General features: G+C 36.3%; 3 protein-coding genes across 5 annotated transcripts; 2 read left to right on the top strand and 1 right to left on the bottom strand.

Annotated features, from left to right (window-relative positions):
- The first annotated feature begins 967 nt into the window (after window positions 1–967).
- On the top strand, window positions 968–3,143 carry LOC126667529 (uncharacterized). The gene is made up of 3 exons (XM_050360516.2): window positions 968–1,319; window positions 2,420–2,740; window positions 3,052–3,143. Exons 1-3 carry the CDS (start codon window positions 1,211–1,213, stop codon window positions 3,057–3,059), a joined length of 438 nt encoding a protein of 145 aa, XP_050216473.1. The 5' UTR covers window positions 968–1,210; the 3' UTR covers window positions 3,060–3,143.
- LOC126667527 (uncharacterized) lies at window positions 3,079–6,601 on the top strand. 3 transcript variants are annotated; one of them, XM_050360511.2, is made up of 12 exons: window positions 3,079–3,164; window positions 3,276–3,330; window positions 3,411–3,470; window positions 3,547–3,598; window positions 3,699–3,772; window positions 3,874–4,004; window positions 4,329–4,422; window positions 4,531–4,673; window positions 4,761–4,991; window positions 5,077–5,853; window positions 6,038–6,130; window positions 6,264–6,601. In XM_050360511.2, the coding sequence occupies exons 2-12, from the start codon at window positions 3,306–3,308 to the stop codon at window positions 6,333–6,335; spliced, it is 1,752 nt and encodes a 583-aa protein (XP_050216468.1). In that variant the 5' UTR covers window positions 3,079–3,164; window positions 3,276–3,305; the 3' UTR covers window positions 6,336–6,601. The 3 variants fall into 3 exon arrangements, with proteins under 3 accessions (XP_050216468.1, XP_050216470.1, XP_050216471.1); XM_050360513.2 differs by lacking the exon at window positions 3,079–3,164 and having other exon boundaries at window positions 3,171–3,330; window positions 5,203–5,853; XM_050360514.2 differs by lacking the exons at window positions 3,079–3,164; window positions 3,276–3,330 and having other exon boundaries at window positions 3,435–3,470; window positions 3,680–3,772; window positions 3,853–4,004.
- On the bottom strand, window positions 4,692–9,845 carry LOC126667528 (enhanced ethylene response protein 5). The gene is made up of 14 exons (XM_050360515.1): window positions 9,486–9,845; window positions 9,257–9,393; window positions 9,063–9,156; window positions 8,867–8,956; window positions 8,653–8,718; window positions 8,464–8,553; window positions 8,301–8,357; window positions 8,150–8,211; window positions 7,859–7,946; window positions 7,502–7,578; window positions 7,347–7,421; window positions 7,152–7,257; window positions 6,873–7,051; window positions 4,692–4,878 (listed from the first exon to the last, which is right to left on the bottom strand). Exons 1-13 carry the CDS (start codon window positions 9,651–9,653, stop codon window positions 6,920–6,922), a joined length of 1,242 nt encoding a protein of 413 aa, XP_050216472.1. The 5' UTR covers window positions 9,654–9,845; the 3' UTR covers window positions 4,692–4,878; window positions 6,873–6,919.
- Between the last annotated feature and the right edge of the window lie 9,810 nt (window positions 9,846–19,655).

Genomic DNA, 19,655 nt, shown 5'->3' with positions numbered 1-19,655 from the left:
GTATTTCTAATAGTGTTGGACGAAAGAGGTTATTTGTTCTATTTGAAAATAAAGAGTGCTTAATTATACCCAAAAAAATAAAATGACTGATTTATATTTTTGTGAAAACTACGAGAACTTTTTGTACCTTTTGCCTTCATTTAATAATAGCCAAATAGTCTGCCATGACATATTGTTGAATATTTTGAGGGACATATTCCCTCTAAGATTGACTAATAAATTCATCTCCTACAACTTTCTATGCTAAATTTGCTTCCATTGTCATCTCTTCGTTAGCATGAAAGAAAGAAAGAAAGGCAACAATTATCTCTAAGCTAAAAAAAAGCAATCACAAACTATTAAACTAACATTATTATATGACATATTGTTTTTTTGGATAAATGATAATTTTATAAGGCACAACCACAAGGAGTGGAGGGCAAAAGATCCTAAAAAAGATCAATTAATAAATTTTTACAAAACAATCAATGCATCTAAACACATCTATGATCAATATGCAGTATGTAAAATAATTTATACATCACAGGAACAACAAGAACATCTATGATCAATATGCAGACCTTTTTTAATCAAATTGACTCTACTTAGAAGTCAGTTTTTGAAACACCTCCACAAAAAAATCTTTACTTTTGATGGTAAAGACAAACTCCACATAAACTTCCGCCATTTTTTGAACATCTGTAGCAGCTGAATATCATCCCTTCCATTTTGTTTGTTATTTTTTATATGTTTTAATGTTTCAAATAGAATGTCATTTTTACATTACTAACACTACCTATTGACATTAACGAGTATGCTAGATAGAAATTAATGATATAATAAAATTGTATTTAAGGTTTATCGTAATTGTAAATTAAAGTTTAGGTACCGCACTACAAACTAAAAGAAAATCCAGGTACGGTAAGTGAAAATTTCCCTCAATTTTCTAATTTTTAAATAATAAATTTAAACAAATTTAATTTGTTTTTTTCAAATCAAATCTGCTCGTCCAATTATGGGCTAGTAATAATTTCTCCTGAAAGAGCATAGGAAGAAGAAGTGATTAGCAAGCAAACCATAATTATTAATTATCCGCCCCTAACAATTAACATAAACCCATTCTCATGTTCTTTTATGACTACAGAGAGTAAGTTTGTGAAAAAAAAAAGATCTTGAATTATTGTTTTTGATAGATAAATAATAAAATTTGATCAAAAAAGAAGAAGAAGAAATGGAAGGGCAAGAATCAAAATACCCAAATCTGTATCCGAAAGAATCGTTGGTTAAGCGTTACAAGCTCATTTGGCGTGTTCTTTTGATCTCTAATCTGGGTCTTGGAGGTCTGTTAATTTTCTTTTCTTTACATTTTTTTTAGTTTTGGTTACTGGGTATTAGTTTTATTTTAGTACAGCTGCTCAATGATACTTGAAATGGCGGTTTTTGATCTGGGTTTTGAGTTTTGTGCTTAATGTGTTTGATAAATTGCCTCAAAGAGTTTTTTTTTTCCACTTATCTTTATAGTTTTGTTAATGCTTTTAGGATTGAATGTTTTTATATAAGCTTAAGTATAGCTGAGAAAATTGAGTTAAAACTGGATTTGTGGGTGTGATACTTGCTGAACAGTAATGCATTCAAGTGGAAAATATGTATGTAATTTATACATGTATAATGTATATCAGTAGCCTTGATTATGAGGTTATGATCAGCTTTAGGACTAAAATGTAGGTGTCCTAGAGTAGAATGAAGATCAAATTCTTTAGCTGGACCATTAGTTTATTGGACTGAGGCTTCTGTCATGTTGCTCCCTTTGAGCTAGCTTTCAACTTTACCAAGATGCGCGTTGGTATGCGTCGACTAGTTCTAAGGATAATGCTCCTTGCATCGTTTTTTTTTTTCTCTCCTCTCCTGAATGGAGTGGGTAGTAACTGTATTCATGTTTTAAACATGGACTTAAGTTGTACTTAAAGGCTGAGTTGAATTATTTTTTAGGTTATTAGAATTTGATTCTATTAGCTGGTCACAATTTTTAGTTAACATGGGTTTCTGTAATTCATGCACATCCTCAAATATAAAGAACCGCTTGTTGCTGACCAACTGTTGAAAGAAGCTTGCTTTACTTTTTTTCAGTAGTCCAACTATGTGGACTACAGGTGAATTTATAGTCTTTTTTGCTGTGTCGAAATTGATGAACAATCAATTGTTCTATTTCCCATATGGTTTAGATCTATTGTTAATGTGACAGTCAAGTTTTATTTCTAGAGTTTAGGGATGTTTATTTTTCAAGCTTCAGTCACCTGCATAGCTGTTATGTATTTTTTCGTATAATCTTGTAGTCTCATAATCAATGGTCAGCTCAATATTAATATATCTTGACCGAATTTATACTTAATAACCGCAGACCATGGAAGGATTGTTCTGACTATCTTTCCACTACTTGCAGCTTATATGTTTGCCAGCGCCCGAATGAAAAATTTGATCATACGAGATAGAAGATCTACAAAGAAAGATGCGAAAGACATCCCAGTCTTAAGGGAAGATCCCTTGGAGACGGCAACAACTCCTTCAATTCCTGAGACTCCATACCCCACTCCAGCTGTTGTGAAACCAAAGGATCCCATACCTGAAGATCAGCAACGTGAGCTTTTCAAATGGATTCTGGAAGAGAAACGAAAAATGAAGCCAAGGAATCCCGAGGAGAAGAAACGAATTGATGAAGAGAAAGCGATTCTCAAACAATTCATACGGGCAAAGTCCATTCCAAGTATTTAACAGATATTTTTGACTCAATCTTTTTCTAACAAAAAAGACAGTAACTTGAAAAGGATTCGGCATTCATCAATTAGTTTAACAGATTCTAAAAAGTTGATCTATTATAGATGAATTTTAGGTTTTTCTTCAAAGTCTTGGTTCTAAACATGTACAATTTTAGTTGAAATATTTTTTTTAACAGTTAGTAGCCAGTTGATATGTAATGAAAGTTTGGCGTTTCTCTTGGTAACTTTTTTCTGGAAATTTCCTCAAGGCTGATGTTATAATAATAAGACAGAAGCTGAGATCTGTGCTCCAAAACAGGTGGTTGATATAATCTGTGAGGATGGTTGAGGGGACCCTCCATTTTTAACTTCCTTCAGTTTCAACCACAACCGCAATTTTCCATCCAGTCTCAGTTCTCCACATTCTCAAATGTACCCACATAGCTAGTCTTACTCAAATTCAAGAATTTTCTACAGTTTTTCAGTTTGGTATCAAGGTCTGATCTTATTGGTTGCTAATTTATCTGATTTGTATGCTTTTAGCCTACTTCCAGCATAAAGTTCCCAACTTCAATGCCAGGAACCATCCAAGTTTCAGGTACCAAGAACTAAACTCTGTTAAAAATTGACAACAATTCAAACTTGGTAGTAAATTTTCTTCAAATTGTTTCTTTTCAGTGCTGGAAATCATGGCATTTCAATCTTCTTCATCATCTCTTTCACAAATGTCCATAAAGGGTATACAAAATCACCTCTTAAAATGTTTTTCTTCCCACATTGCTTAATTTCTGAGTTTTGCATTTTTCGAATGCAGTTTCCATGGGAAAGAAGGAGTACCAAACTAAAGACAAAGGAGACTTCTCTTTGTAATAATTCACAAAATTATTTTCTTTTGCAATAAGTTTGTTTTATACTTATTTTCTCTGTATAACAACTTCATTGTCAAGTTGTTTGAATTTGTTGCAGTCCATTAAATAATGTTCGTGACAAACTGATTGTTACACTTGAGGATGCTGAAGGAAAAGAAGTATCGCACACGGGTATATAACCTTACATGCTTATTTACAGTTTTTTGCTTTCATGTATTGTGTTCATTGGATTGCATCTCACCTGTGAAAAGGGTGATTGTGCTAAATGGCAGTTATTGAGACTAGGTTAGTGATGGAGAAAGGAAATTGGAATGACATATTTCACTTAGAAGGAGGCGGGCGTGTGCGCATGAACTTGCAGTTTGTCCTCACCGAAGAAGATCGCCATCGTATCCGGGTCTTGGTATTGTTTATATACCCCAAGTCTTTTGATTATAATTCTTAGCTGCATTTTTTTTAGTGTAATTGTGTGGTCAAATGTGAGGCTAGAATCCAAATAGAAAAGACATTTCATTCAATCAACGTTTCTCGTTTCAAAACGTGTCTTGGGACATGAAATTTCGTTTTCAACATAGGATACTTTAAAATAACATCGTTTCGCTGTATCCGTATTTAACTGTCATAGTTTCCTCGTATCCGTGTCCGTACAACATAGGACATAACCTAGAACCATGAGTTTCCGGTTATGTGGCTGTTACTGTTAGTCAGGTGTACAATTTTATTGCAGAGAGAATCAGCATTGAGAAAGAAACACGGTGAACTTCTGAAAAGTGAAGGTGTTAATGTTGCAACATCTTTTCAGCCCAACCATGAGATATCAGGTTTGAAATATTTAAACAGTGAGCTAAACAAAATCTAGAAAATTAATAATTTATTGCATTTTTCTTAGAAAAATGATTTTTGATATGGATATTTTGCACCTTGTCAAGATTCACAAAAGAGCCTTGTTGAAAGTGAAAAAATTCAAGCTGGTCTGAGATCATCTACTCCCTCCAGTACTGTTTTCAAGAATGAAATTTCTGAACCTCAAGACAAAGACACAACTCATTCTATTGAGGAGCAGAAAAAGCCAGTTAAGGATTACTATTCATTGAATATGAACCTTTTTCTATACCAAATATAATTTTGAGATTTTCTAATGACATTCAGAATGTTTTAGAATATTACAGATAAATTGGAAGACACCTCCTCTAGTACTCCCATGTCGCGTAGATTCGATGTCCATCTAGATAGAGGACGCCATTCCGGGTCGATTCAGAATAGTCCGATGCAAATCCCTGCACAACGCAAAGAAGATGGAACCGATGAGCTAAAGAAACAGAGTCCAATTGAGAGAACTCCTAGCAAGATAAAAAATATGATAAGCGTCTTTGAGAGTAGTCTAACTCAGGTACGCTTATGCTGCTGCTTTGAACAGAATTCTCAGCATGTAATGAATTGCAATTATTTCATTTTTGCAAAATTATGTTCTTTAGGATACACAACATAAAAAGAGAGCACCATCCATGAAACCTCATTCACGCAAAACTATAGAAGCTGTTTCTACTAGTTCAATCGCACATCTAGAGGATGTCAAGGTAGTGAATGTTGAACGAATACAGGTTCCAGACAGAGTCGAGAAAGCTATTTATACAAGTGAGTCGCAACAAGCCCCATCAAAGATCAGAAAACTAGAAACGGTTTCTTCTAGTTCAAGCGCACACCTAGATGATGTCAACGTAGAGAACGTTGACCGAGCACAGGTTCCCGAGAGAATTGAGAAAGCTATTCATACAAGTGAGTCGCAAAAAGCCCCGTCAAAGATCAGAAAACTAGTAACGGAAATTGGTATTCAAAATAAAGGAACAACAACAGATTTCAACACTAAAGGGAAGGTAATGCATAATGATAAGGTAGAGGAAGAGAAAACATCTTCCGTCTCCGGAAGAATGCTCAATGAGAAAGGTAAAAGCCCACCAAGTAATGTGACCGGCAAGAGAAAACTTTCTAGTGACAAATTGCTTAAACAAAAGAGTTGGAAGGAAATTCATCCAATAGAATTACAACACATAAATAATCGAGATCAAGAACCTTCAGCAGAGAAGCCTTATTCATCAGAATCCAATGGTGCCTGGATATTCCCTGATGAAGGAACAAGGTTGTGTATCACAGCTGGTGGAAAACAAATAATGGATCTAATGGGCGGTTTCATCTCAGAAACAAAGAACCAAATTGAAAAGTTCAGTTCTCCAGCTTCAGAAACTGCAGAACAGGTAAACTTTACTTACAAAAGGTAATCGAATTCTAACTGGATGCAATCTTAGTCAGCTAAGGATTAAAATCATGATGTTCTCATTGAACAAGGCCTAGTAGACTTTTCTTGATTCATTATCTGACTTTGTAATTCTGTAGTTTTTGTTTGCCCAATTATTCACACAGTATGGTACTAATATTTAGGTAAAAGAAGAGGCCGAGACTTCTCAAAGATACCAAGATACAAAAACTGAGGACTCAGCAGATGCTGAAACTCAAAGAGGACCAGTAGAAAAGGTTGCAACTTTTTAATTTTTCAAGTACAAAAAAATTATATTTTGATAATGTATGTAAGAGATAGAATGGACCAAAACATGAACACGAGAATAAAAAGACTGACTATTACTGTTTTTAACTGCTACTTTCCTAGGTGATGAGAGTTGTCATCATGGTTGGTTTTGCAGCACTAGTTCTCTTCACCGGACAAAGAAAACCAAGGTAACCATGCTTCTTATCTATCATAATTTTAACCAACAAATCATTTCTTGAGTTCAGATGAGCAAAGCCAAGGGACTACTTATACCTACTGATTTTGTTGTAGACATTCACATTCTTCTGTAACTATGATACATGTATATGTAAATAAGCAAAAACAAAAAACACTTACAAAAGCAGGTTAGCTTCTATTTGACTTAATTTTTAGGAGAATTGAAACTGTGTAATGTTATCATTCTCAAATAAAAAATCATATTATTTTTCCGCTTCAAATGCATTATTTACAAGCTTTATCTAACAGTTATGACTCTGAAGAAAGAACATAATAGTATTGAGAAATAACATAAACAAAGTGAATATTTAGATGAGCAAGGGAAAATTTCCGAGCACAACAAGCGACTAAAAGAGTGGACTAAAATGAAGCGGCTGGTACAACAACATTGCCTCAAATGGCAGGTAGGATCATGTCTCAGCAAATTTTTCAAATTTTAGCAGTGCTGAACCCACATATACTAAGCAAACTGGATATCAATCATGCACCTACCTGTCAGTGGTTCATGGAAATGAAATAAACTGGTGTTTCAGCAATCTTTATGAATTAACAGGCTTTCCATTTAACTTAGGAAAAGGATCCTGCTTGCTCAAAACTACCACTTTGCTTTTGTGTGCAAAATATCCTTTCATAAGGTTTTTGTATATTAATATGGCCACAATACATTCCACCTGCCAATAACAAAACGTTTTCAATTAAACAATTGAATATCCAGCGTGACTGCAGTAAAATCATGAATTAATAGTGGGGGATTGCAAAAAAAAAAAGTACCTCATCCAAATCCATGTCCATCTCAAGCCACTTGAAAGCTTTGATAATTACTTCCAGCTTCATCTGATGAGCTTTACTTGGGTCTTTAATCTTTTGAATGAAATGACTGCAGCATTTCTCATTTTAGGTTCACTCTGATCAATAAATTAAAGCATTTTTATGGGACAGTTCTATATCACAAGGCGTGGAACTTACATTTTCTTAAGCAGTCTTTGATAAACTTGTAGCTCTAGCTTCTCTAAAACAAGATAAACGCCTGATCTTAAAAACCTAAAGTGAAAAATAGACTTAGCATTCACACCACAAATCAAGATTGCATCATTTTATCATACAAGTAAGATTAAACATACCGATCTTCATGCTCCTGAAGTGCATGCCGAAGAAGTCGGAGATCGCCCCTTTTCAGAGCTTCAACAACATTTCTATACTGTCAAGTTAAACCATCAGTAACTAGATGCGTATAAAACCAAAACAAGTTCCAGGTTTACAGATGCTTAAAATGCGGCTGAACCCAAAAGTTCAATTTTGTAAGCCAAGTATCAGATGCACTTTGCCTATTTGCTAAATCTGAAATCAGTGGTTGACATGATTGTTGCATATACGTGAAAACACAAGTGCTCCCCACACAATTTTTAATTAATATTAGAAGAAGATTAGTGTTTGTTACAAAGGAAATGCAAAATAAATAAATCAAAAGCTAGGGTCACCTCAATCAGGTTGTACTTTTGCATAAGCCAGTCACTGGGCAAGATACCTAAAGAAAGCTTTACTGGAATCAAATACTTCAATATCATCCTGATCAACCAAAAATAACATAAGTGTGAACCGAATAATGCAATGTGAACTTAAAAATGGGAATTGACAGAAAAACAGAAAATTTTACAATTCGCCTCATCATTTGGGAGAAACAAAGACGGAAATATACATTTGTTGCAGGCAAGCCATCTAAGATGTGCCAGCGAGCATATAAAACTTCACAACAATCACGAGAATCAAACCTCATATTTGCTTCATTTTGGGGATCACAGTGCATTAAGGCATATGACAATTTATGATCAGCCTGCCGGTCAAAAAAATTAAAAGATGAAGATGATTAGGAAACAAAAAGAAGCTCAGAAAACTTGGTTAAGATAAATATTATAAACTTACCGCAGGAAAATTTTCATTGAAAACTTCTAAACGACCAGTATAGTACATGTAGGTAACCTGCGTTAGATAGGAAACAATCAAACCCTTCACAAAATTTCATATGCAATAGTAACAGTCTGAATCTCAATACTCTTCTTCATCTTCTTGTCAGGAACTCTATTACCTTATCTCTTTTAGGGAACTCCTCAAAATCAAATATTCGAGCAGTTTCAATGCTCCTGATCACACTTCGACAGAGATGAACTGTACCAAGCTGCAAAACAAACAATAAACATCAGATTTTTTTGTGTAGTTAAGCTGATTGAACTATCTTATAAAAGAAAAGACTGAAGCAAAAGCCACAAGTCATCACCTTGAAGTAGACTTTAAACAATTGGCAAGTCACGTGTAGCGCTCCCACACGTTTTGGGCCCTTCCCCTATACATTCACAAGTCACATAAGATAGAAGATACTTAGTAGTAAATGATATGAATTTCTGCCTTAAACAATCAAACAGGTACATCTATTTTTCTACTAGTAAGTGAAGTTTCAATTGAAAAAAAAAAACAGCTCTAGCTAAACATACAGCAAGAACTCCAAACATTTTCATGAGGAATGAACCGGCAGCCTTCAGCTTTTCTGGTGATTTTCCATTTAAAGCCAACTCTCGATCAGCCTACAATGATCAAAATAATAGTTCTACTTAAACCATTAATAATCTCAAATTTGACAAAAATGCATATACACACACAAGAGCAAATTGTTAGGAAATATAAAATTACCATTTCAGCAAGAACCCTAATCTCATAGGCAATGACATACAAAGCATCCAAAGCCCAAGCAGATTCCCAATTTCTAAACTCTTGAAGAAAAGCACTATAAAAACAAATAAATCAAACCCCAATAATCCAAGTTCATAAAATCAATATTAAAAAAAATCATAAAATCAATATAAAAAAAAAACAAAAACACATACTTTGCAGCTTTTTCAAAAGCAGGATAAGCATCAACCAAATTCCCAATTCGATAGCTTTGAAAAGCCCGAAACAACGGAGCGGTTATTTCCCCAAACTGTGAGTACTTCTCTGACTGCTTAATCAATCTATTAGCGTCCTGTTTCACAAAAACTCAAAAAATTAAAATGCACTCTAAGTGTTTGCTGAAATGTATGTGAGAGAGTGTAGCAAAAAAAGGGTCACTGAGACCTGGAAAATGCTGAGAGAATCGGCGAGAGAGAGCAGCGGAGGTGAATTGGAGGAGAGTGAGAGGAGTTGTGTTAAGGAAGCTCCGTCTTGGGTGAAAATGGCGTCGGAGAATCTGTTGAGGTAGTCTGTTATTCTTCTGTGTGCTTCTCCCATGCTTATATACGCCATTTTTGTGTTGTTGTTGAGTGATTATATGTAGCTGTTGATAAGCTGAAGCATTGAGTTGTGGTTTGTTGTGGTGTTCGAGTATGATTTTGATTTCTGAAAGACGATGAACTTTGAATCAGTTATTTGTAAGAGCCGGAGCCGATAAATTATAACAGACCCATAAGAGTTAATCGATGGCTCGATGCAGAACCCGATCTGCCCGCGTCATATAATCATATTAGACGAAATCCAATTTATTTATTTAAAACATTTATTATATTTATTATATAAATTCAAAATAAAATAAATGTAATCTACTAAATTAATATTTATTTATTTTTTAAAATTCAAAACTAAGTTCAAAAATAAATAACTAATGTTTGTAAAAAATTTAAAATTTAAAATTTAAAATTTAAATTTAAATTCTATTAAATTTGGCTACATGCAAAAATATAAGAGATTGCATTCATTAAGTCGAATCATTTTAACTTTATATATTTGTATAGCTATGTCATCTAACATTGTCCCAAATTTGACTTTATTTTGTGTGTGTTTTTAACCTCCCGATATGATATGGTAATATGAATTGTGGAACATATAAAATTGACAAATCTGAGTTGAATATGTGTCAATCTGTTTATAATACATCATCGTGTTATAATTGACTCGTAAACCGTACCCGTTTATAATTATACTATGTGTAATAATATATAAATGAAAGGACTATAATTATATAATAAATAATAAATAAATCATATATAATTATATTAATATATAAATAAAATTAAGTACATTAAATGTTTATAATTTGAATGCATTAATAAATTTGAAGATAAATTCATATTTTGTATGTTTTAAAAGTTTTCATTAATTAAACGAAACGAATCGTGGTAATCTATGATGTTAGTCATGTTATTCGTTTATTTATTGTGTCAATCATGTTGGATTTTATTATTTGTTTTAAATAAATATTATGTTAGTGTTTAAAACAATTGACACGATTAACTAAATGGTGTATTTGTGTCGATCGCACCTGCGTCAATTTTTTAAACCATCTAAATATTGAACAAACGCGATTTTTTTAAATAATTTAGTAAAGAATTATGGAAAAACAACAATTAGGCACGTATTTTTTATAATAAATAAGGTTAATGTGCTGAAAAAACCTGACCTTTATTTTGGTTTATAATTCCACCTGACGTAGTAATTTTTCAATTTTATCCTATTTCGATTTTTTGGTTTTCAGTTGCACTCTAAATTAGAAAAATTAAATGATTTTACTTTTAAAAGTGTTAAAATATATAAAATAAATATATTTAATAATTATTTTATATTTTTTTCATTTGAACAAATTTATAAGTTCTTAAACTTAAAAAAATTTCAAATAAATCCTAAATAAAACATTAATTATAATTAATTTAAATTTTAATACGTCCCACTCCGTTTTTGTCACGACCCAAAATATTGAGCCGCAACCGGCGCTAGGGAACGGGAGTGGTAGCTCCGGAACCCGTAGCAAGCCTAAAATCACAATTAATTTTTCGCAAATATAATATAAAATAAGCAATACCAACCAACGGAAGCAAATATACATATATAACATATAATTATACATTTACACTAACTGTTTCAAAACCTCGCGGGCTCTAGTTACCGTACCCTGTACGAACTGGCCTCGCGGTACTATATACATCAGTTAGTGTTTCAAACATCTCACCGGCACCTGGGGCCGTGGATCATATACTAAACACGTAGCCTATCAAAATGCATATAAAACAATAACAGCAGTTAATATATACAATCAAAATGAACTGCTGTCTAGGCTATTATACTATCGACACAGGACCACTACTGCAGCATTCACAGAAGTCATAAACTAACATATACAGATGACTTCCGGACTTCAAAAAAATTGGCCTCTAGCTAGGTCAACCAACTAAGCACCTGAAAGACATCAAAGGTGAGGGGTCAGTATTTGGGGAAATACTGAGTGAGTTGACATTTACTAACAGTATTAATATAGAAACATAGCATCGCATCTCAAGAAAATGTTAATATAAAACATATAAACATGTATTTGATCCGTACGAAACTAATATCCTAGCATGCGACACATCTCTCGAATAATCATATATCATTCAACCCAATCGTAAATATCAATTGCGAGTCCAACTCGCTGGTGGCCCAGCCACTAGATACGGGGACTTCCAGGCTACACCGTAGCCGAGTTCACTCTGCGTATCGAAATCATAACCCAATCGTAAATATCATATTCATCAACAACTCCCAGCTGTGTCAAGTCATTTCTCAATGCAAACATACTAGACTGACTCGATACTGGTGATCACACAGCCTATTGACACCCAATAGGTAGCTAGTTTCTTCGGATCGCATACTAGTTCTCGCATATAGAAATTAAATAAACATATAACATCCAATCAATTGTATATAATGCGATGCATGAAAACAATATATATATTTTCATAAAATAATTTTAATATATATAATACATGAAAGTAAAAGTACAACTCACAGTGACCGCTATCCAATCAATAACGAAGTCAATATGATAATATGCCCGTGCTAGACCACGTCGGCTGACCCCACCGTTTGCTGACACGTCTGATACATATAGATCAAATACACGTTTAATACATAAACGTGAACCTTAAAAACCTAAAACCCTAGGTTATAGATTTAAGTTATCACCCCTTTCGTTTCGTATTCGTTTCTCTCAATTTTGATAACTTCTTGATCGGATTCTTACTTAATCGATGAACTTATCTTGACTATTTATTATGTTAATTTTCATTTATATAATGTTTTATATCTATATCAAAACATTTCACTGAGTTTCACACTCAAATCAAGCTATCGGAGGTCCTTTTTCACTCCCGGAAGTCCCACGGAGATCCGGGTCGAGTTAGGGCACGTCGTGTCACCTTGGCACGTCGTGCCCTTCAATTTTTGTGAAGGGCACGTCGTGCCCTTCATGGTGCACGTCGTGCACCCCCTTGGTTCACGTCGTGCACCCTTGTGGTGCACGTCGTGCGCCTGCACGACGTGCTGAAATGCAGCACGTCGTGCACCGACGTGTGCAGCGTTTTCCGGCATTCCTGGATCATTTCCGGAGCTCCAAAACTCCTACAACTTGTACCAATTCATACCCACTTCATTTATACACAAAATCTATCAAGAATCCTTACAAAAACGATGAAAAACGACTTGATTCTTGACGTATCGATTCAAACTTAATTTCTTAACAAAACAGCCTATAAAACACCATTTTCACCACCAAAAACCGAAATCTTACCTTGATATGATGCTTAAGATCAGTAGAGCATTCAATTCCGAAGAGATTGCCGCGAGAATTGTCCGAAACGGACGCCGAACGGAGAAACGGCGGCGAAACGAAATCAATCGGCGATTTTTTTCACTTTCTGGAGCCTTCTTCTTCTTTCTTTCTGATTTCTTCATTTCAAAGGAAATCCTTATATATCATGGCTAAAGGAACACTTTAATCCTTGTTTTCTTTAGTTGATAGTAATTATCCTTTTTAACTTTTTTTTTGTTCAATTTAGTCCATAACCAAATCAATTAATACTTTAATCATAACTTATACGTATTATTTATATCCGATAAACAATACGAATCCCAATATTAATATTTTCCCGTCAAAACTTATAAATTTCCATTTTCGACATAAAGTGGCTAAATTACCACTTTGGTCCCTGCACTTTATTCTGGGCTTTTCTTAACATTTTTCCTTTTAATTCCAATTTTACATTAGAATTGAAATATAACCTTGATTTCCGCATAATTAATTTTCCAAAACCGACCTACTTGAAACTTATTTACTTTATCTTTTCAGAAATTCTTCTAATATTGCCACTCTGGCGAATCAAAATTGGACACGTGGTCCAATTAGCTAATTAATTATTTTGGGGTATTACAGTTTTCATTACACCCGCCATCACCGGACACATCGGCCAAACTTCGCTCTTCACCCACCATCGTCTGAACCATCCATCGCCACACTCCACCGGAAACCCCCGAATATCTTTTTTATTTTCGAGCAGGAACTCCTCCTCTACCGACGAGGAACGCTCATTGCTAGATGCTCCTCGTGCGAGGAGTTGCTGCTCCTCGTTGAGGAGCATAGTTGCTCCTCCGTTGAGGAGCTGCCGGAGGAGGAGCAGCTGCTCCTCCTCCAGAAATTAAAAAAAATATTTTTATTTTTATTAATTAATTTAAATTTACTTAATTTTTTGTTTATTTTATAGAAAATGTGGCTTTTTGGTATAATTTATACTCTCTCTGTTTTGAAATAGTTGTCGCTTTAGAGAAAAAAATTTGTTTCATAATATTTGTCACTTTAAAATATCAAAAAAGCATTTATTGTTATTTTTTCACATATATCCTTCATTTATTCATTGAAAGAATATAAAAATACAAATAAAGAGTCATAGTAATTAATATTAACAAGTTTAAAGAAGGGCTAATTTAGTAAAAATACATACAAATTTAGACATATTTATTGCTTTTTTAGTTTATGTGAAAATGGGTAAAGCGATAACTATTTCAAAACGGAGGGAGTAACATTAAAGATTTTTTAATAAATATGTAAGGCCTATTTTAAATATTATTTAAATAAAAAGAATTCAATTCAATATTTTAAATGCAATTAAAGACTAAAAATTTGAAATGGGGTAAAATTGAAAAATTGTTACGTCGGGGTGGAATTGAAAACTAAAACAACGGTTTGAGTTTTTTCAGTTTATTAGTGATGGAGTCTGCCTTCTGAACCGGTGAGTGAACCTGCAAAACAGGGTAGAAGCTAACCGGACGGTGGTTGTCCGATTAACTCTCCGATGCTAAAGTCAGTCTAGAGCTTTGAGCAGCGTTTTGAGTATATGAATGTAAATATGATTCTAGGCATACCTCGTGCTCCTTTTATAGTAGTCGAATATACCTAGTAGAGTTGTATTAGGCAAGTGAATCCTACTTTATAGAGATTCGGCAATATCGTAGGGATTCTCCTGATTTGTCGTGATCTACCTTAATCTGATAAGAGTCCTATTTAGGAACGTCTTCCTAAATAGTCTTATCTTCCTAAAGTAGAGCTTATCCTTCCATATGTAGTGTTGGTGTCCAAATAGGACAACATTTCCATATTTAGTCGTTTACCCGAATCCCGGACTCGAAGTGCTCTCGGCGGATCACGCGGGATTCGGTCTTTATGTCACCGAATCCAAAGAGATTCGGCATTTCCTTCATATCTTTGGATCATCAGGGGGAGTCCGGTATCACCTGAGAGTGGATCTCCTGTATCTCGGCTCCATTATACTTACAATAGGATTCGGTATCCATCATTAGCCCCCCCCGCAAGTGAGCTGAAGTAGTTTGGCATTTATGCCTTAGTGGATTTTAGCTCTTTTGGAGCTGAGTTATCTTATACTGGCGAGTCGTTTTGTATTCCGGGCGAGTCGTTTCATATGTTTGTGGGTGGCGTTTTTAGTAAGATTCTGTGTTGCCACGTGTCGGCATTTAATGATTCAACGGTTAATGATTCAAAAGCGTTTTGTATTTAATCTCTTTGCATTTCTTCTTTTCCCTCTTACTTACTTTTCGAATTTACTCTCATTTCTTGTAGCTATTTCCTTTTCGTTCTTTGTTTGATTATTTGATTCTTCGTGACTTGTTTTCTCCAGATTTTTCAGGTATGTTTTCTTTCGTCGTTTGGATGTTAATATGGCTTTCTTCTTTGTGTATATCCTCCATGATTTATATTCTGGAAATTCCTTTTCTGTACTTGGTGTTCTTCGATGTGTTCTTCAACGTGTTCTTCAATATTTTTTGTTTGATCCTTATTCTGTGTTTATGTTTGTGATTTCCTGTTCTAGGATGCCTCTTAGTCGAGTGGAAGATGCATGCGCTGCTATGGCTTTTACCCGATCAAAGCTTCGTAGGGATGAAGTCTTAGATATCTATTTTAAGTATAGCTTTCCTTTCGATTATAGGGTAATATTACCCGGTGCCGATATGGCTGCGTCCGATTCTCCAGGATCTTCTTGTAGGGCGGTTCTCTTCGAAGAGCAATTTGCTGCTGGTCTTAGGTTTCCTTTAGATTCATTTTTAGTAGAAGTGTGTAGGGATTTAAAGGTTGCTCTGGGGCAACTTTACCCTGGTACGATTAAAGTAGTGCTCGCCTTTTTGGAGGCATGTAGGCTCCGGGGCTGTGCCCCTTCTCTCAAAGTGTTATATCATTTTGTAGATTTTAGGAAGTGTGATGGTTGCTTCGTTTTCGCCCTTGGCAGAGAAGGGCGATCTCGTATTTATCTTCCTTGCCTAACCAGTCGCTGGCGAAGGCGTTTCTTTATTGTTTACCATAAATTTGCTTTTCTTCATTTTTCGGATGGTTTTTCTTCTCATCAAGTTCGGAGCTGTCCTTCTCCTTTAAGTTTATCCGAGTCAAAACTTGCTTTCGACATATCTTCCTGTAGTATTGAATCGCGTCCCATTCTAGATGTTTTGGTCAATAGTCGTCTTCGGCGTCGATGGTTTCCTTTGGAGGATCCTCCTCGAGGCTTGGCGGATCTTTGCTACTCTTTTGTTCAAGGTATATTAATTTGCTTAAGTTCTTTTTAATGTTTCTTTTGTAGGATGTCTTCTTCTTCTGACGATTTCCTTTCCGGATTTCAAGTAGATTTGGACGTTCCGATGGGTGGTCCTGACGTTCCTATCCGGCGATTCGCCTATTCCGGCGGTTTTGCTTTGAGTTAATTTATACTCATTTTCTTGGCTCTTAGCCTTTCTTGAATTTGATCTTTATTTTTTCTTCTTTCATCTTTGATTTAATCGTTCGTGGCTGTTCTTGATTTTCATTTCTTTATTGGTTCGTCTGGCTAATCAAATAGCAGCAAAATTGAACTTTTATTGATAAAAAGATGGCATACAAAAAATTAAAGATAGATTTGACGCCATCTGGTAAGACGTAAAGTCGTTACCAATGATGGGTCGTTTTTCGTTCCTATTCTTCCTTCTTTTCGGTTTTGTTTTCTTGGAGATCCACCACTGACTCGTCATAGCACTTCTTGGCTATTCCTTGGTCTCCTCTCAGCGTCACTACTCCCTTTTCAGTTGGTACCTTCATTGCCAGCGCTCTGATGCTGGTTACTGCTGCCGAATCATGGAGGAAAGGTCTTCCTAGGATGGCATTATATGTCAATTCCATGTCCACTATGTTAAATAGTGACATGATTTTCTTGTTTATTCCTCTTTCTGGGCCGATTATTACTTCCAAGGTGACTGCTCCCAGCGGAGTGATGGAGGGGCCCCCGAGTCCTGATAGCGGAATTGGGACTCGGCGTAGCCTTGACGCTGTTCCTCCCAACATTTTGTATGCTGCGTTTGTCATGAGGTTTACTGCGCTTCCTTCGTCGATAAGGATCCGCTCCATGTTCCAATTTTCAATGATAGTGGTCACTACCAAAGCATCGTTGTGAGGTGCTTTGACGTGTTCATAGTCTTCTACATCGAAGATCACTGGCGGCATGTGAGTTTCTCGTATGTTCATTACTTCCTTCCTCTGCTTCCTCCTGATCGTGGAGCTGCTATGTCCTCCTCCGTTAATCATGTGTATGGTTCCCAGAATTTTGGATGGGCGCTCGTCTTCCTTTTCTTTCGGCTTGTCTTCTCTGTTTCTTTTTTCTCCCTTGTCACTGCTCTTCTCCTTTCGGGCCACAAATTTCCTCAGCTCGCCTGTGTCGATCATTCTTTCGATCTCGACCTTCAAGTCTCTGCAGCTATCCGTTTCATGTCCGTAATCGTCATGAAATTTGCAGTACTTTCTGGTGTCTCTTATTTCTGCTTTCATTTTTGGTGGCCATACCACGTTTTTGACGTTTTCTTTGATCCACATGAGGACATTAGTTCGGCTGGTGTTTAGCGGAGTGAAGTTATTCTCGTCATCTCTGGGATCATATCTCGATTCATATCTTGTCTGGGGGGCGAATCGTCTACTCTCTTCGGGTCTTCCTCTCCTGTCATCAGGTTTGGACTTGGTTTTTTCTCTGGATCTCTCTTTTGATTCTTTTCCTTTTGCTTCCTTTCCGCGAATCGCCCTTCGCCCTTCGTCTAACTCGAAGTATTTCTGAGCTATGCCCATTAAGTTCGAGAAAGTTGTGGGTTTATTGACTAGCAGCTTGTCCACCAGCTTTCCGAATCGCGTCCCGTCTCGCAATGCTTCTGTCGCCATGTCGACGTTCAGGTTGTCTATCTTCATAGCTTGCTTGTTGAATCGTTCGATGTAGCTTCGCAGGGTTTCTCCTTCTTCTTGGATACAGGCTCTTAGGATACTGGTAGTGGTTTTAGCTGGGATGTTTGTGAGATATCTGTTGAGGAACTCTGTTGAAAGCGAAGCGAAGCTTTTGATCGAGCCTGGTTTTAATTTGTTATACCATCTCTGGGCTGTGCCCGTGAGTGTGGTAGGGAAAACCCTGCAGAGGATGGCGTCTGATACGCTGAGTAGCCCCATGGTCGCTGTGAACCTAGAGGTATGGTCTCGGGGGTCTCCTTCCCCATTAAAAATTGGCAAGGTCGGCAGCTTCATGCTGTGCGGGATGGTTTCCTCCATGATCTCGGGCGAGAGGGGTGATCCTTTCAACCTGAGGTCGTCTATATCCAATTCTTCAGATTTTAGTTTTTTGAGTGCTTTGGCGATCTTCTCTTCTAAATCTTCTTCCACCACATATGTGGCTTTGCTTTTTTGGGGTGTCTCTGACGATTCGCCCTCTCCTTCTTGGTGTTTTTTCTTAGTTTGCTCTTTCCCTGCATCTCTTTCTTGTCGCTTACTCCTTGGCGGGGCGTCTTCTTTTTCCTTCTCCCTTCGTTCGTCTCTTTTCGTATTCAGATCGCTTCGGGCGTCCTCCTGGTTGTGCTCATTTCTGGGTGCCTCCGGCGATTCCTCGTTAGATTTTTCTCTGTTCGGACTTTCCTCGTCGCTGGTTTTATTTTCTCGCTGGTTTCTTGTTTCGTTCCTTTCTTCGTTCCCTCTGGTTCGGGGTTCCTTGCTTTTGTTGTTTTCTGCCCTTGTCTCTCGTCGGCCTGCGTTTGCATTTTCTGTTCTTTCCCTTCTTCTGGGAACTGTAGGGCTGAAGTTTTCCCTTAGCATTTTCATAGTTTCTTCGTGCCTGTCGTTTGTTCTTTTGGCTTCGCTAGCCAATCTGTCAAGATTTGCCTGTACAGATTCTAGTATCTTTTTCAGCATTTCGCTGTGTGGATCTTGTGCTGCTGCATTTGGTGCTTGTTCTTCAGTGCTTAGGTTGAAAGCAATTGGGTTGCTTCCCCTTATCGGATTAGTTTGGTACTGAGGTGTTGAGAAAGAGGGTCCTCCGGTGTTGCTTTTTTCCCCGGAGTTGTGAAGCCCGTCTTCCGTCACGTTGATTATCTCCGGAGTGTTTTTTGGGTCCATTGGCTGTTTGTCTTTCAGGTTTACTCTTTCAGAAGTCATCTTCTTCAATGAGATTTGTATTTGAGTTCAGAAAAGCTCCTTCTTTTGAAGTTTAGTTAAGCTTTTCCCACAGACGGCGCCAATTGATGGAGTCTGCCTTCTGAACCGGTGAGTGAACCTGCAAAACAGGGTAGAAGCTAACCGGACGGTGGTTGTCCGATTAACTCTCCGATGCTAAAGTCAGTCTAGAGCTTTGAGCAGCGTTTTGAGTATATGAATGTAAATATGATTCTAGGCATACCTCGTGCTCCTTTTATAGTAGTCGAATATACCTAATAGAGTTGTATTAGGCAAGTGAATCCTACTTTATAGAGATTCGGCAATATCGTAGGGATTCTCCTGATTTGTCGTGATCTACCTTAATCTGATAAGAGTCCTATTTAGGAACGTCTTCCTAAATAGTCTTATCTTCCTAAAGTAGAGCTTATCCTTCCATATGTAGTGTTGGTGTCCAAATAGGACAACATTTCCATATTTAGTCGTTTACCCGAATCCCGGACTCGAAGTGCTCT

This window comes from Mercurialis annua, linkage group LG2 (genome assembly GCF_937616625.2).
Source record: "Mercurialis annua linkage group LG2, ddMerAnnu1.2, whole genome shotgun sequence".
Taxonomy (NCBI): Eukaryota; Viridiplantae; Streptophyta; class Magnoliopsida; order Malpighiales; family Euphorbiaceae; genus Mercurialis; species Mercurialis annua.
The sequence above is the reverse complement of the archived record's forward strand: the minus strand, read 5'-3'. Positions and strand labels throughout refer to the sequence as shown.

Excerpts from the sequence above, each read along its gene's own strand:
- LOC126667529 (XM_050360516.2), top strand. The coding sequence starts at position 1,211 with ATGGAAGGGCAAGAATCAAAATACCCAAATCTGTATCCGAAAGAATCG. Across the intron at positions 1,320-2,419 it reads CTCTAATCTGGGTCTTGGAG|CTTATATGTTTGCCAGCGCC; the intron begins GTCTGTTAATTT and ends CACTACTTGCAG.
- LOC126667527 (XM_050360511.2), top strand. The coding sequence starts at position 3,306 with ATGCCAGGAACCATCCAAGTTTCAG. Across the intron at positions 4,005-4,328 it reads GCCATCGTATCCGGGTCTTG|AGAGAATCAGCATTGAGAAA; the intron begins GTATTGTTTATA and ends ATTTTATTGCAG. Across the intron at positions 4,423-4,530 it reads GCCCAACCATGAGATATCAG|ATTCACAAAAGAGCCTTGTT; the intron begins GTTTGAAATATT and ends CACCTTGTCAAG.
- LOC126667528 (XM_050360515.1), bottom strand. The coding sequence starts at position 9,653 with ATGGCGTATATAAGCATGGGAGAAGCACACAGAAGAATAACAGACTAC. Across the intron at positions 9,394-9,485 it reads ATTCTCTCAGCATTTTCCAG|GACGCTAATAGATTGATTAA; the intron begins GTCTCAGTGACC and ends TTTGTGAAACAG. Across the intron at positions 7,422-7,501 it reads CTTCAGGAGCATGAAGATCG|GTTTTTAAGATCAGGCGTTT; the intron begins GTATGTTTAATC and ends TTTTCACTTTAG.